The sequence below is a fragment of the Eulemur rufifrons genome, chromosome 18 (assembly GCF_041146395.1).
Source record: "Eulemur rufifrons isolate Redbay chromosome 18, OSU_ERuf_1, whole genome shotgun sequence".
Classification (NCBI taxonomy): Eukaryota; Metazoa; Chordata; class Mammalia; order Primates; family Lemuridae; genus Eulemur; species Eulemur rufifrons.
This window is the reverse complement of record NC_091000.1, coordinates 13,561,486-13,579,048: the sequence shown is the minus strand read 5'-3', so window position 1 is coordinate 13,579,048 and position 17,563 is coordinate 13,561,486. Positions and strand designations below refer to the sequence as shown.

Here is a 17,563-nt window from a genome sequence, read left to right as displayed (position 1 = left end):
TTGTACCACATTTAATTAGCGTGATAATTTCAAAGAAGTAATAACTCACATGTAGAACTTAAGCATCCAGTTTTAATATAAAATCAACTCTAGTCAGGCATGTATTATTTGAAAACATTAAGAGTATGGCTGGGTAAAGTAAATGCTCTGTGTCTGTTTTCTATTACTAAAGTAATTGTATTTTCTCAAACTGTTTATGTTAACACTCCCAGTTTGTCCACATTAAATACGACATTCAGAAACCACTGGAGGGGAGCAAGTCAAATAAAAATTGGCTTTTTCTCTAAATTAGAATGTCAAGGAAACCAAGGTGGGATTTTTTTCCCACACTTCCTCCCCTGCCCCTGTCACCCACAGTACTGTGACAACCTAACCCCGCCTAAATCCCTTTCTCAGCTCAAAGTAGGCAGGTGGAAGGTGGATCTTGGGGTATCCCGTTAAGTGTGATCTTTCTTCCCATTCCGAGAGATGCTTGATTGGCAGATCCTCGCAGTGGTCCAGAATGTTCCTAGGGTATCTGGGTCACATGCCCACCCCACATCCCAAGGTCATTTCTCCTCCCACCTGGCCTGACGCAGGACTCGAACCACTGCCAGCTGGTGTCCTCTGGGTTCCATCAAGAGCCTCCATCTAATGAATCAGTTTCTCCTTCATCCCTCTTTCTTCCAGCCCCCTCTCCCAACATCTCCGACACCCATCCCAAGGGAACCCGGCCGGAAGCCTCTTTCAATTCCCCGACTCGGAGCGGCCCCCGGCAGCCCCTGCCCTCCGCCCCGGAGCGGCGCCCCCACGCCAGGCCGGTGCGCCCCGGCTGTCTCTCCCATCCGGGTGAGCTCCCTCCTTCTGCAACTTTTCTAACGTCAGGAAGCTCAGCGCAGCCCTCGCCCTCCCGAGGCTAGGAAGGCATGCTCAGAGGCTGGCGACCCCCACTCCCCCGGCGCCCTTTCCAGTCCCCACCGGGGACTGAGGCCCCAATGCCCACAGACCCGACCACCCCCGTACCTCCCATCCCTTCCCACCTGCCCCCAGCCCTCCCCAGGCTCGCCACGTGCCTGCACCCAAGGGGATGGTCAGCACACTGTAGCCATCCAGACTGGGGTGCTGGGCACCAGTGAGGGCAGGGACGATGCGGTGATTCGCCCGGGCACTGGACTTGGAGACTGCGCCCAGTCTGTCCTAATGCTCGGGCACGCTGTCAGGACGCGTCCTGGCTGCCAGGGAGAGCTGTCCCTAGTTTATGCATCGAGCTAAGGAGAAAATTAGAAGTTGTGGACAGAGGTACCAACTAGGGACCTAAGCAATACCATGGAAGCTCACCTTCATATCCTAATGTGACTCGTTTTACTTTACTTCCTCCGCTCTCTCCTGGCGAGGTTGGTTGGATGCGTTGCTGCACGTTTGCGTGTGAATGCGCGCGAGTTTGTCATACCACACGGCGTTTCCCTCACTTCGCTCAGTGTGCCTTTTCCTTCCCTTTTCCTTCACATCTGCTCTAGACTGATCGCATAAATCCAGATGACATAGATTTAGAAAATGAGCCCTGGTATAAATTCTTTTCAGAACTGGAGTTTGGACGCCCGGTAAGTGAGGCTAGACTATTAATGTAAGAAAAATAGGAGAATGTTGTTTGATTTGTAAAACATACCATTATCAGAAGAGATGGGTGTCATTTAGAGAACAAAAGCTGAATGTGTAATATAGACATAGCTTTGGTACAGCTTAGTCTGCATTTATTTCTGTACCAAATGGTTTAATGTGCTCAGACACTTCCTATAAGCTTTTTAAAGCCATGCATTAAGATTACTTTGTATATAATTAATTACAAATTCAAAACATAGAGAGAGTTTCTGTCCTGGAATATTCAGGTGATTATTACAGCTTTAAAGATTTGTATTTGTTTACAGTCCCTTTTGGTTTAGTTCAAAAAGAACCCCTTGACATGGATAACCAAAATCATTACTATTACTATACCTCCCATTGCCTGGAGAGTGCTGGCTTCTGTACTCGTTATCTCTGAGAGTCCTCCTGATACTTCTCCAATCAGGAGACACTCGGGCCAGAAGGGTTAAGATATTTGCCTGAAATAGTAAATGGCAGAGTCAGAAGTTAAGCCTGTCAAAGAAAAAAACTCTCTGGCCAGTTCTCACTATAATAAACTGTAAGAATATTCCCACTATAAAATACAGTCAAGTCATGCGTTGCTTAACTATGTGGACACATTCTGAGAAATGCATTTTAGGTTAGTTTGTCATCGTGCAAACATCATAGGGTGCACTTACACAAGCCTAGATGGTAGAGCCTACCACACACCTGTGCTATATGGTACAGCCTATTGCTCCTAGGCTACAGACTGTACAGCATATGGCTGTACTGAGTACTTTAGGCAATTGTAACTTTGTAAGTATTTGTGTATCTAAATGTATCTAAACATAGAAAAGGTACAGTAAAAATACAGTGTTATAATCTTATGGGACCATTGTATATGAAGTCTGTCTTTAAACAAAACCAAAACATCGTTACGCAACACATGACTACCTAGTTTACCATTAGGGATGTAAGGAAAGAAAAAAAATTAGGAAACCCTGTGGACTTTTATTTCCAGACTTGCTAGTGAAAGCCATCACTTCTCTAATCCCCACATTCCCACCAGAGGAAGCCCCCCAGGCTGTGCACAATAAGCTTAGTCTTGTTTGGGATAAAGAGTCAACTCCATCTTTAAGTAACAACTTGATTAACTCAAGTTTTATTTGGGAACAGCATCTATCAACAGCAGTGCCTTTGATGTGTGTCAGTTACATATGTTTTATGAATTATAGACTCAAATAACATGCCCATTACACTACAGAGCAATTTTTATTAGAAATCAGAATAGTCTTCCTTTTGCCATATCATATGCTGGTTTATATACTCGTGTTGTGATCCTATATGGCTTGCTGGTTGGTGATGGTAGACCCTTTTGTCCATTAAAAAGAGACTTGATTAGATTTATTATCTTTTATGGAACAGAATCAAAAGTGACTGTAAATGAATATAAACCAAAGAATATTTCCTAGAAATTCTATTACCTAATAGGAAGAATGTTTTCTTTCATTTTTTGCTCTCTTTCGTATCTTAGTATTAACATAATTGCATTTTATTTCAGAGGAAAAACATTCTGTAGCTTTATTTTGTATGTATTGTTATTGTTGGTTAGGAGGTTTCTAGGGACCGTACCAGTTTCCGTACTGAGCCTAAATAAATTATCAGCATTGCCTATAATCATTTTCAGCCACACAGGGAAACTCACCAGCATGCTATCCACTTGCTCTTTTAATGTTTCTTTAATATACCTCGCATTCCTCTGTGGCCGGAGACTAGGAGTGCTAATTTTGATTGGATGAAATGAATTTATAAATATACTAATTGAACACCCGCAATTTTGCTCAGTGCTTGAGAATATTTGCAAACATTCACTCTTCCTCCAGGCAACCCCATGTTGTCCCGTTCATGTCACTCTGTATGTGTATCCAGTGCTGTCGGCACTCCGTCTAACTGTTGTCACCTTCTCCACATGTTCATTCCTTGCTGCCATTGATTCTCCTCATTCCATCTCTACACTTCTGCTTATGTGGTGCATCTACACCCAGCCTCCTAAAAAGGCTCTGGACTATGTTCAAGATCACTCTTCTGGTGTTTCCAATGAGGTAAAAAGAAGTTATTCTCTCTTTTTCAGATTTCTCCCTCACAGGCTGTGACTATGATTCTGAACATCTGTGTTTTACATTTCACTATAGTGTCTAAGCTATTTTTGAAAAATCTATTTTTGCATCATTGTGTTGTATTTATTATCATTGCCTAGACATTAATTATACCAAAGATGTTGGCTGTTTCTGAACTCTAGGTGAACTAACCATTTATAGTTAAACTATTCAGTGCAGTTCTGGCATTCAGCAGCGTGAAAATCAAAAATCAAAAGTACTAGTCCTAGTGAATTTATTAACCATCTGTTTTCATTAGGCTGAGTAAGTAAAATACTCATCATGCTTAGAGATGTAGATTAAGAGTTTAGATTCTTAGATAATCAGATGTCTATGTCCTACATATTCCTAAAATTTATTTTTATTCTTTCATTTTTGTAGGATCGCTTAAGCCCAGGAGTTTGAGGTTGCTGTGAGCTAGGCTGATGCCACGGCACTCACTCTAGCCCGGGCAACAAAGCGAGACTCTGTCTCAAAAAAAAAAAAAAATAGGACTGCCAAATACCTGGAAGTTGTGTGTCACAATTTCCTAGGTCCACAACCTCGACAGATATTACTAATCCTTCCTGACACTATAATGCAGGCAGCCATTCTAACAGATAATCACTGGTATATGAGATGAAATGTATTTGCAATCTCTGTTTAAGAATGCTTATGACAATCAGCTAGGTGAAAAATTTTTGCCAGGAGTATAAGTTTTTATTTGAATCAGACAAAGAGACTATGAAAAAGGCAGAAATAATCCAGAGTCAAAAGCTTGTATCTTGATCTCTTCAAAGAAAAACGGAAAATTATTTTGGAAAACAGATAAAGGACTCACTAGAAGACAAAAGCAAAAATGGCACTGTTTTGCTAACCATCTGCTATACAAAAGCCTCCTTTTAAGAACTCTTAAAAGCAGCTAGTGTGGGAGCAAAGCAAATAAACTGATTTTCACACAATGGTTGCCCTGTGGTCTTAATTGAATACAATAACACAATAAATATCTTGTTTTCATTGAAATGTCTTAAATACATGCAACTAAAACAAAACACTTATGCTATTGGAGGTACTACTGACACATGGTGATGACCACTGGAATTGCAAGCACCGAGTCTCAGGGGAAATATCCAAATTTTTAGAGCTTCAACTTGCAATTCCAAATAATTCCCCCTGTGGTAAGCATCAGAGTGTGTGTTAAAACAAGGAAGTGATCAAAATATTTATATATTAATAAAATAGGGTAATCAGGAACATTCTGGGTTATTTAATTCAGTCATTTCTAAAGGCTTATATTTTGTAACCTTGCAGCTAGTCCTATAATCTGAAGAAAATAAGATAAAACAAGCAATTCTATTCTGTATGTCATGTTACCTTCATATCTGAAGAAAGAGAATCATTTAGACATATGAACACCAAAGAATTTATTTTGAAATTCAATGTGGTCAGATAATTTTCTCAGATATTTTGGTCAGATATTTCTAGGATGTGTTTAATTGAGACCTGAAATGCAATTGAGAGAGTATCATATCCAATTCACTCATGTTTCAGTTAAGCAAAGTATAGTGCAACAATTTTAAGAAGTCCAAAAATTGCATGATAAGATGGTGGTGAAAAAAAATAAAACACAGATCTCTCAACCTTCACTTCAGTGCTATTTCCTTTGTCATGTATTTTAGCACTTCCAAGAGATGTATTTAGAAATTAAGTCTTTTAGAAACAAGTTATTTACGTAATATTATTCCTTGCTAACTAATGAATTTCTGTGAAATGAGTTCCAATAATTAACATTACACAATAATACTTAGGCATAAAATAATGGGAACATAATTTTATGCATTCTGTAATTTGATGGTAGTGGCAAAAAAAATCACATAAAAAAGCACTTTGCTGGTAGTGAAAACTATTTGTCATTATCTCTTTGGAATGGAAAGGGAATGTTGTATGATGATTCTGATAGCATATTAACTATGTTATTCATTTCACATCATGGAAGAGTGTAGGAAAACATATTCTCATAACATATCTGGAATTCTGTCTTTAATAACCTTTTGTTAAACATTTCTGGTAAAAATTGGAATTGGTTAGACATTATCCCTCAGCTACCATTTATCAAGTGCCTAGTATATTTCATGAATAACATATTCTTTTAATCCATAAATATAACTGAAAAACTGACATTACCAAAGAATAGTTAAGGACTTTTTTATTATTTTCATTTGAAACATGAGGCACAAAGTTAAGGACTTTGACGCAAAGTTTAATCACATGATTTACTTAGCAAAAAGAGTGATTTAATGTCTGTACATCACTAAAATGACATTCTAGGTGTGTTAAAATAACAGTAATGTGTAAATACTCAGTAAATCACGATAGATAAAATGGGTTACCTTTTTTCTGCAGACAATTTCCAACTCATGATGAGTACCCTTCTTATAATTAGTGTACCAGTTTTTCTCCTAGTCATCAATCTAGATTTTTTACTCTTATCTTATAATTTAATACTGAACTTTCCCTCCTTGAGTGTACACAAAATCACAAAACTGGTTTTAGTTTATTTTGTATGTGGAAACCAGCACAAGGAAGAATAATTGTAGTTTCTTAGCTGAACTCTAAAACACAATTAATTCGTCAGTTCTTACACTATGTTTTATTTCACATTACAATGTTGTTGATTCTCTTCATAAGCTGACAAATTCAAAATTTCTGATCACTTTAATGGTGGTCTAAGAGTATTCTGAATTTTGACACTTTTTGATGATCAGCTGTGTATTTGGATGTCCCATGAAAGCCATGATCCACACAAATGGCAATGCTCCTCTGCAAATACGTAGAATTAATATTTCTAAATTATAATATAACTGTTTTTTTTTTTACTTGTCTGCTTTCTTTCTTATTTAGTACCTATTTTTCTACCTTTTCTGTGTCCGGTTCAGAATTCAGCAAATTAAAATAATCATATAATCTTACCAGACTAGCAAACTGAAAATTTTTTCTAATTTATATTTGTTGAGAACATAGGAACCTAAATATTTTCTAGGAACCAAAAACAATAGAATGTGCTTTTCCTGTCTAAAAGGAGGGTGGGGAATATTCTTGTGCAAAGAGATATTTTTTGTTTGTTTCTGGGCAAGATTCCATTCTCATTCAGTAAGATAGAATTAAATTAAAATAGTTAATATAAGCAATTTTAAAGTTCTGCAAGGGGCCTTGTCAGACTGATATACCTAAAGAATTGTAAAATTATATACTAGTGTTTTCATTGGTTAATTGGTGCTAGTTTACCAATTAATAGAAAATAGAGTTATAGAAATAGTTTGTAAAGTAAGGTTTAATTTCCACTAGTAGGTTTTTAATATTCTTGTAAAATGTTTCTGTGTGATAGCAACTTAAGATAAAATTTATCAAATCTTGCCTTTCTGGTTCACAGTTTTAAACTTTCGTATAGACGAACACTTTTAAACTAGAAATTCGTCCATGATAATGAATTGATCATCAAATATGACCAAAGCCCAAACTATATATACTTGGTACATATTTCCCTACACTTTCTAGATATCAAACCACAACCACTTTCATCTTGCATTGTCACTTCAAATATTAAGTAGCTCAGTACTAATCCTCCCTTGCTTTTTAGATATTTCAGCAATTATCCCAGTACATTGACGTGGAAAATTAAAAATTCATATCTATTGTTTTTGCTTAGTATCAATATCAATATACTTTTCAGAATGAAGGGATATGCTTAAAGTCCACCTTTTTAAAAAAAATTATATTTTAATTTGTTATGTCATTTATTTTAAGCTAACCCTGAACTTACCTAATTAGAAAGATATAAATCTGTACCTGATTGAGGTATCAGATATATCAGTTTATTCAAATCAAATTCTGTGGGTTTATTAAAATGTCATGTCTATGCTAACAGATGAAAGATATTTCAAATTCTGTTTATATTTTATATTTTAATGATAATACCTGGCAACAGCAATAAAAAATTATAAAGAAAATTTATGTTTTATAAAGATTGAATGATGACTGCATTTTCAACATCAAACCATTCCTATGTGTAGGAAATTTCTATTTACAGTCAATGGACAAGATTCTGAAGTTAATGCTGTATAATAACTTTAGCTCTTATTTCAGTAGTCCTGTGGAAATATTGATTTTCCTTCCATGCAATGCTTGAGTTATGGCTAATTTGAGTTACACAGAGAAATGCAATACAGAATATCAGAAGAGAAAGTAGATAGGAACAAAGAATAAATCAGGTTGCATGATTTCTCTTTGGGAAGACATTTTTATAATCATCATAAATGGTTCCTTCAACCTCAATTTTTGTAATATCCTGTTTAAGATACCTAATTTAATGTTGACAGGTGAATGAAATTTTGCTATGATAAAAATTTTCATGGAACTATTATTCTATTTTAACAGGCCTCTTTGTATCAGTCCTCTATAGACAGAAGCCTGGAAAGACCCGCTAGGTAAGAATCTCATTAATATCACACAAGTAGAATATTCTATACCAGTGGTTTCCTTTTAAATAGTAATATTATTCAGTGAAATAGCAATGAGGATTGTGTATCACTCATTTTTATATTAAGAACTATGCTTCACGAAGTTGTTTTATTTTGTCTCTATATCATTTTATATGATCATATTCAAGAATTTATAAAAAATACAAGTGAAATAAATCTGGATTCCTTCACAGATTGAGAAATTCTTCTCTTCCCTGTCTCTGCTATACTGTTTTCTTTTCTTTAGATGGAGATTATAAATAATCAATTTTTCAATGTTTTTAGGTAGCCTTTATGATAATATATTTGAAAAAATTTGTAGATTAATAAGTGTTATACACATATTTGTTAATTATACTCAGACCACTCAAACCAGAAATGCTTTTACTACCAATAAATAAGGCTTACTATATAACAGGCATGCTAAGAACATAAACATATTCAATCCTAAGACAACACTGTGGGTTAAATAGTATTGTCCTCACTTTATCTCTGAGAAAAATTAGGCTCAGTAACTTTACCAAGTTTGCACAGTCAGCACGGAGAAAGACAAGGTGGAATTGGACCAAGATGGCTTGTAACCACTAGGCCTAACTACCCTCAGAGTCTGCCCAAGGTTAGTCTCGTTAGTAAGCTTTAAATATCACACTTACTTTAAAATACTACAAAACCCAGGCATAGCTCAATAGTAATATTGAATAACACACACTCCCAGCCATATTGTAGCATCAACAATAAATATTTATATAGTAGCATTAAGTTTCCCTCCTATACATTTCTATCAACATGACCAGGAACTTTGTGAATTGGGTCCTTCATAAATTGGATTGATGAGTGCCATCCAACTATGGTACTATCACTAAGAAAAAACTTACCCAAGCCCCTCCTTTTTTATCTTATGCATCTATATGTGCACCTAAAATGTTTGAAATGTTCAAATTTTAGAGTTTTAATTTGCCCTAAGATGGGCTGTAAAGATACACAGATGCTCACATGACAGGAAAATCCCAGCAAAAACAGGTCCAGGAGATGGGGCATTCTCTTTAGAGGAGTATAAACAAATTCTGAAGTCTGCCCCACTTCTGTATGTCCCCGGCATGTGTGTTTGGTATAGTGACTTGTAAAACTGTGATAACAGCACATACATACCTCAGGTTTGCTGCGCCAGGTTAATTAAGACAAAAATGTAATAAGGCACCTAACATTCTGCTGGGGTCCGTGGGAGCTGGTGTTGCTGTTGCTGCTGTCGCTGTTGTTTACATAATTTTATCCAGCGATTTGATATGTTGTGGTTTGTGTCCCTTCGTTCGCTAATGTTTGTCTTAAATGATGCTCTACTCAAACTCAAAACTGTGATACAAACTCCCTGCCATTTTAGACTATTGACACCAGTTTATACAACGGAGGGAAAGGAATCCTTAATAGTTTATTTGCTGACCAGACTACTGGTCATTCATTATTTCAATGTAAAATGTTGGAATTCTGGTATACGGTCTTCCAAAGCTAAGATTAGCAGAAGAAGCTGCAGGCAGACCTTAAAGTAAGAGACGTTGGCCTCCCCAGATGTCTTCCTTTTTTCTAGTTCTTTCCTCCCTTTTGGCACCCCCCTCTGGGTTCATTCATGCTGTTGGAGCTCTCCTTTGTAGAGAAAAGATACATGATACAAATCATGACACTAAATTCTCAGTCACAACATATTATGCTATAGGAGAATTTTGACTTTAAAAGACACTTAACAATTTATGTTCACACAAAAACCTGCACGTGAGTTTACAGTATCATTATTCACAATTGCCAGAACTTGGAAACAACCAAGATGTCCTTCAATAGGTGAATGGATGAGTAAACTGTGGTACATCCATATAATAGAATATTATTCAGCAATAAAAAGAAAGGAGTTTTCCAGGGACAAAAACGCATGTAGAAAACCTTAAAAGTCCATTACTAATGAAAAAAGCCAATCTGAAAGGCTCCATTCTGTGTAATGCCAACTATGACATGCGAGGAAAGGCAAAACTATAGAGACTGTGAAGAGATCAGTGGCTGTCAGAGGCCACAGGGAGGAAGGAAGGGAGGGACGAAAAGGGACAGCACAGGGAATTTTTATGGCAGTGAAATGATTTTATATGACACATTAGTGATGGACACATCATTATACATTTTTCAAAACCCATAGCATGTGTAACACAAAGCACAAACCTTAGGGTAAATTATGGCCTTGGGGTGATGGTGTGTCAAGGCAGGTTCATCATTTGTGACAACGTACCACGTGAGCAGAAGCTGTAACTAATAGGGGAATCTATGTTGAAGAGGAAGGAGAGTATAAAGGAATTCTCTACACTTTCCAATCAACTTTTCTGTAAGCCTAAAACTGCTCTTAAAAAAATAAAATCCATTAAGTTTTTTAAACGATGATTCTAAAGAAAGCGTGTTTAATCTCAAGGAATGAGTTCCTAACCATGCGGCTTTGGAGTGGGGGTTTAGGGGTCATACCATGTCACTAGCACCTTCTGCTGGTCCTTCTGGTGCACATGTGAGCCTCTTCTAGTACCAATCAAACTGATGTGACTCCTTCTTTCAGTTCTGCAAGCATGGCCAGTGACTTTAGGAAACGGAGGAAGAGCGAGCCGGCGGTGGGTCCCCCGAGGGGCTTGGGAGATCAAAGTGCAAGCAGGAGGAGCCCAGGCCAGGCGGACCTCCCAGGATCAAGCGCCAACCTTACAAAGCCTTTCATTAGTTCTTCTCCTTCTTCCCCTTCGAGAGCAAAAGGTGAGCAACAATAAACAGACAAGCAGACAATGTACCAGTGTAAATGTTAGAGAACCACGTGAGAGCCTGTCCAGTGATACTGATATGTGCTAGCTTCTACCTATGGTGTCTTGAATAAAATCTAGTTTCCAAACAAGAGCTTTCTCCCTACCCAGGCTGACTCAAGCTGGCAAGCCACTGGGGTTGCTTAAGAGATTCTGATTAGCATCTGTTACTGTGTTTTTTCCCAAAATCATTTTTTAAACAAATTCAAAGTATCAACTAATTTATTGCCAGGCTATTAAAAGATGACATTTATAAATATTTACATATAGTCAAAATTTGCTAACAGCTAGCAAATTAATCAAATTTATGGGATAGGAATTACATACAGCCATAGAAGAAATTGTTGCCTAAAACATAATTGATTTTGAGGAGTTTTTTTTAAGTTATTTAATTCTAGATTTAAAAAATTATCTAACCTATTAAAGTCACGTGCTCTATATTTTGGTCAAACATCATAGAGTATCCATGTTCTGCCATGTAACACAGTGGCCAATTCACTCAGTCCACAGTAAGAACTAGCTGTTTTCAACCCATAATTATAAAATGTAGCAATCACCGAGACATTTTTCTGGATGACCTGTATTCTCCCTGGAAATTTAGTGGGCTCAGTGTGAGAGGGAGAAAGTCACTCCTGCAGATATCTGGAAGACCCTTTAGTGTAGTACTGCCTTGGGGACAGGGCTATTTCTGAGATGGAGAGTGAGGATTGAACTGGCCTCCACGGGGACCTCGGGCTACACCAAATTTGGGGCCCCACAGTCTCCTCCAGCCTCTTGGGATTGAATCAGAAGAGAGAAGGATTTTGAAATGTGTGAAGGAAATGAGCTCTAACAGAAGTTGCCATAAAATAGGACAGATTCAGCCACATGTTATCAACTACAGACTCTGAAAGTATTGTCACGTGGTAGTTAAAGCTAAGTGGTAGGTGATTTGTATGCAAAAGAGAGACTGGTCATGAGGATTGGACTCTGAGTAGGTGGAAGGCCTAACCTTTCTGAGGCCTAGTACAGCTGTGACTATTAACTGATGGTTCAGAGGGAGTGAGCCCAATTCGTTATACCTTTCCTCCTATTAACAGAGATGCTTTTATAAGATTCTACTCGTTTATGCAAACAAATATCTTAACGTAACAAGTAGGTCATGAAATACCATGGATTCGTTATTCTTGGATACATCCCAAAAGTTAAAAGGATTCTGATGAATTTAGATTTTTTTTTATCACAGGGAGTATTAAATCAACTTCCTTTCCCAAACACCACTTATCTACTTAATGTGCTTATCTGCTTTTGAAGAATTTGTGGAAGATTGTAAGGCATGAGATGTCAATAGAGATATTTTTCCTCTGCTAGGTTTTATTTTTAAAAAGAAAATGTCCCTCTAGATGTAATTTGGCCTCTCATTTATTAGTTAGCAGAGCAAAAGAAAAGAATATTTCCATACATATTCCAAATTGAGGTCAATTTTAGCTCTCTATTATCAAACTGCAAGTGATTTAAAATGACAAAAACCCTCCCCAGAATAAAAACAAGCATTTACCTCTGATGAAAGTTTTACACGATATCCAGTTATCCTATGGCAAAAATGTGCCGAATAAGGGGTTAAAGGTAAAGCAATTAGAGAGGTAATTTAGTTTGTTGAAAGAGGCCCTTGCTATTTTTTTCTTGGAAAAATGTAAGCACAAATAGTTCATAGCATTTTGATTTTGCCATTTTTTAAAATACTTTGTCTTTTAGCGTTTTCTAACCAATGCCCATAAAAAATTATTTGATATAGGAGTATTAATGAAATGTAAATTTATAAATTCTTCTTTACCTATGTATTACTATAAATCAAATGACACTCAAATCCTGACCCTATTAAGTTAAGTCTATAATACTTTTGGCACTAACGGTTAAAACTTTAAATTACTACCAGGTCATACCATTGGCTGAAGAGGTACTATTGTGTTTTTGGCAAACCACACTGGCAGAAAGATGTATGAACTATGTATAGAAATAGATGCATTAGCTATACCGATTACTTCTTATCCATTGTTTTGTTAACTCTGTCTGCAAAGCTGTGTTCACTGAAAAAGTATTATCTTGCCTTAGAGTTAGACTTTTTTCTCTGAAGTTGAGGCTACATGTGTTAACAATCAGTGTTTAGATTAAAACACACTAACTGCTTTCTCTTTGCTGTGCTGTCTGATGCTTACTGACAATGCTCTCCTCTCTTTGTGAACCTTTTAACTTCTCCAAATGTCTCTCTTCTGCCACGCTGCTCTGGATTAGAAGGTGGGGACGATAGCAAACTGTGTCCATCCCTTTGCAGTTACTCAGGGCTCAACGGCAACCCCTCCAGTGAGTTAGATTACTGTAGCAATTACAGACAGCACTTGGACGTCCCGCGGGACTCGCAAAGGGCCATCACTTTCAAGAATGGCTGGCAAATGGCCCGGCAAAACGCAGAGATCTGGAGCAGCACCGAAGAAACCGTTTCCCCCAAAATCAAATCCCGCAGCTGTGATGATCTCCTGAACGACGACTGCGATAGCTTCCCCGACCCCGACCCGAAAGCCAAGTCGGAGAGCATGGGCTCCCTGTTGTGCGAGGAAGACCCCAAAGAGAGCTGCCCCGTGCCGTGGGCTTCCCCCTACATCCAGGAGGTTCGCAGTAACGGCAGGTCAAGGCTCAGACACAGGTCCGCCCACAACGCCCCGGGCTTCCTCAAAATGTACAAGAAGATGCACCGCATCAACCGCAAGGACCTGATGAACTCGGAGGTGATCTGCTCGGTGAAGTCGAGAATCCTGCAGTACGAGAAGGAGCGGCAGCGCTCGGGCCTGCTGCACAGCTGGAGCCAGTCCTCCACCGAGGAGGTGCCCCGGGACATGGTACCCACCCGCATCTCCGAGTTCGAAAAGTTGATTCAGAAGTCGAAATCCATGCCCAATTTAGGGGACGAAATGTTATCCCCTGTAACCCTAGACCCACAGCAGAATGGTTTATGCCCCAAGAGGCGCTTTTCCATTGAGTCTCTGCTGGAGGAAGAAAATCAAAGCAGACACCCTTCTCAGGTACCGCGCAGCTACACGTCTAACACCCTGGTGCCCATTCACATCGAAGTCACCAGCGACGAGCAACCGAGAGCGCACGTGGAATTTTCCGACAGCGACCAGGATGGGGTCGTGTCTGACCACAGTGACTACATTCACGTGGAAGGGTCATCCTTCTGCAGCGAAAGTGACTTCGATCACTTTTCCTTCACCTCCTCCGAGAGCTTTTACGGATCCAGCCACCATCACCACCACCACCACCACCACCACCACCGGCACCTGTTCAGCTCCTGCAAAGGCAGGTGCCCGGCGTCCTACACGCGCTTCACCACGATGCTGAAACACGAGCGAGCCCGGCACGAGAGCGCCGACGAGCCCAGGAGACAGGAGGTGGACCCTGGCCTTTCTAAACTCGCTTTTCTAGTCAGCCCCGTGCCTTTCCGGAGGAAAAAAAATTCGACTCCGAAAAAACAGACTGAAAAAGCAAAATGTAAAGCGTCTGTGTTTGAGGCTCTGGACTCTGCCCTGAAAGACATCTGTGACCAAATTAAAGCCGAGAAGAGAAGGGGGAGTTTGCCAGACAACAGCATATTGCACCGTCTGATCAGTGAGCTGCTGCCAGACATTCCCGAGAGGACTTCGTCCCTGCGGGCGCTGCGAAGGAGCCCCCCGCACCAGCCCCCGCACCCGCTGCCCCCCGATGGTGCTACCCCCTGCTCCGCGCACCAGAGCGAGTGTGGGAGAACGCCTCACAGTGCCTCCTTCGCAGACGTGGACACCGCCAACAACAACTACCGCCCCCAAGACCGCGAGGGGGCGCTCCAAGGTGGATAAGCTTTTCTTTCTTTTCCTTTGGGGTCCAGAGACCCACCCTCTGGCTCTTTCATGTTCCATCCCACCATCTCATCATTCCTGGGCGGTGAGACCACTTGGCATCGTTATGTGTTGTGAAGCAAATGCTTGTTGTCTTACTGAATAGTCCTCATTTGCCCGTGTGATACTTGGACTTGATGTGTGGCTTAAAGCGATCCTCAGTTCACAAAAATTTACTCATTCAAAAGGGAGAGGAAAAACCGTTTCGTAGCTTGACGTTAGGGTAGAAACATCTGCTCCACTGAGGCAACAAAATAAATGATTTACCAAATTAAAAAGAATTATTTCGAGATGGAAACTATAATTGAATACCAATATCCTTAAGAGGTCTCTTTTTCATTGTAAAATGAATCAAACCAACAGTTTAACAAGTAGCCTTTTCTTTGATTATATTAACTTTGAAACATTATACTCATTCCCTCAATTAATAATTTGCTCACATTCCATAGAGAAGATACTATATAAAAACATTCAGGAAGCAGCACTGAAACATGTGATTAGTAACTGATGGACAATTAAAGAAATTAGGACTTCTTTAATACCTTCTCCATTTAAAGGACACAATTGCGAAAAAAAAATTTTTTGTAACTGTACCTTTAAGCTGTATATATAAAAGTGCCATTTCCACCATTCAGTGTATTCATTTTCTGTCTGTTTCCATTATTTAATGTATTTACTTTCTATTTCTGCTAAAACAATCCTATACTGAAATTTAAATTACACTATTTAAGTTAAAAGTGACTCTTAAACTCCTTTTTCACAGATAACTTTGAAATGGCAACACAAGGACAAATGGCAATTCAATGCAGAGGACCTTTTTTTGAGATTTATGTAACTTAAAAGCTCAGGGTGTTTTAATATTTTTATCTGATTCTTTTCATTAATTCTTAAAGTGCATCTGTTTGCTATGTAAATTGAAGACACTGGAATGAACATTCCAGGGTGAAACTTGATCAACAGAGAAGTTTCTATGTACCAGACACTACAAAGTGTTTTCCATACAGTATCTAATTAAAACTGTCGTAAACATAAGGGATGGGTATTATTGTGAGCACTCTTTTCAATTTAGGAAACTAGGGCTCAGAGTAGACAAGAAATTTGCCCAAAGTCACACAAAAAGCAGGTGACAGAAAGGAGATTCAAACCCCTAATAATTCAGAATTTGCAGTACAAAAAAAGATGTAGATCAAATTTGATATTACTGTAATATGTATTACTCAATTATTATTATTGCACAAATTTACTTGTTAGTATTTATCTTTGCTTTCATTTATACTATGCAACATGCTTCCAAAAGTAATTCACTAAATTAAAATATTTAAAATCAATTTCTACAATTGGAAATTTTTACTGATTAAAATGTCAGAATCTAATTTTTCAATAAATTAGCCATCTTCTCCAGTTTTTCCATATCCTAATACAATCATCTCCCAATTTTATGTGCAGATAGAGTACATCATTGAAACATATTTTGAGAGGGCTTTGAAGAGCATTTAAAGAATATTTTGTTTTTTAATAAAATATTTACTTTCCAATTTTGTTTAGCCCAAGTGAAAAAATAGTTTACATTCCATGGGTTAGTAAAAGTAATTTAAAATTTATAATCATTATGAGAGCCCTATAATCATAAAAGTATATTAACAGAATGAAAAATATATTGCACATAATCTTCTAGTATGCATGGAAATAACTGGCTAAGTTTTACCTGAAACATTTGCTCATATACCCTTCCTAAATCTAAAGACTTTGGAGTTTGCAACTCACAGAGTGTTAGCATTTATCCTTATATGTCATGCAACTGATATCCATTTGTTGAAAGTAGTCAATTCTTTCATATAGTCAAAGTACTTAAAACCTTTAAACAACATTTTCTTATAATAGATCATTTTAAATTCCTTCATAGATGGATAAATTCAATTCTATTTTTAATGCTTCTTATTGTTCAGTGTAACTAAATTTATTAAGGGATAAAAGAAAGAATTGACAAATTTTGACCCAATTACAATGGTAAAATTCTATAACATATACTACTTGAATACACTTATGCTTCAGTTACATTTCCACACTATAAGTCACGTAAATGCATAAGGTGTAAGATACTATTAAGAACTACTTGCAATCATAATTTTGTAATGTGATGATTTATATTTTGCTTTAAGATGAACAAAAAGAATTCAATATGTCATAAGCAATTTGGCAACTGATATGATGCTTTATATTTATCCCTTTGTTTTGGAATAAATATTTATGTTCTGATAAGATAGTTTATCAGCTGGGCACAGGGAAGGCCATAGATAAAAGGTATGATATCTGATGACTCAATAAGTATTTAAAGAGAGAGAGAGAGAGAATGGACGTGACCATGCTCCTGTCATCAACATACTTTCTTTGGTTTTATCTCTTTCTTTTCCATTACTACCTTGTTAAATTGTTCCACAAAATGTTTCTGTTTCTACAATTTGATGCTAATTTCAAATTCTCATTCTTGTATAAGCCTGATAACAGTAATTATAAAATAGAGGCAAAAAGAATAGAAATAGAAAGTTTTAAAAATCTTTTGAGATGAAAAATCCCTGTAACCATAAATTGTCTATATCAGGTGTGGCAGT

General features: G+C 37.9%; 1 protein-coding gene across 40 annotated transcripts in view; it reads left to right on the top strand.

Annotated features, from left to right (window-relative positions):
• The window catches only part of SORBS2 (sorbin and SH3 domain containing 2), a 306,881-nt gene that overhangs the window by 260,459 nt on the left and 28,859 nt on the right, over positions 1–17,563 (top strand). For 21 of the 40 annotated variants that reach the window (XM_069492972.1, XM_069492987.1, XM_069492985.1 and 18 more), the window contains 3 exons: positions 8,151–8,200; positions 10,815–11,002; positions 13,321–14,907. In XM_069492972.1, the coding sequence (XP_069349073.1) occupies positions 8,151–8,200; positions 10,815–11,002; positions 13,321–14,907 (1,825 nt within the window). Of the gene's footprint in view, positions 1–669; positions 829–1,496; positions 1,581–3,626; positions 3,684–8,150; positions 8,201–10,814; positions 11,003–13,320; positions 14,908–17,563 lie in introns of all 40 variants that reach the window. The other 19 variants (XM_069492964.1, XM_069492961.1, XM_069492973.1 and 16 more) reach the window with 8 other exon arrangements.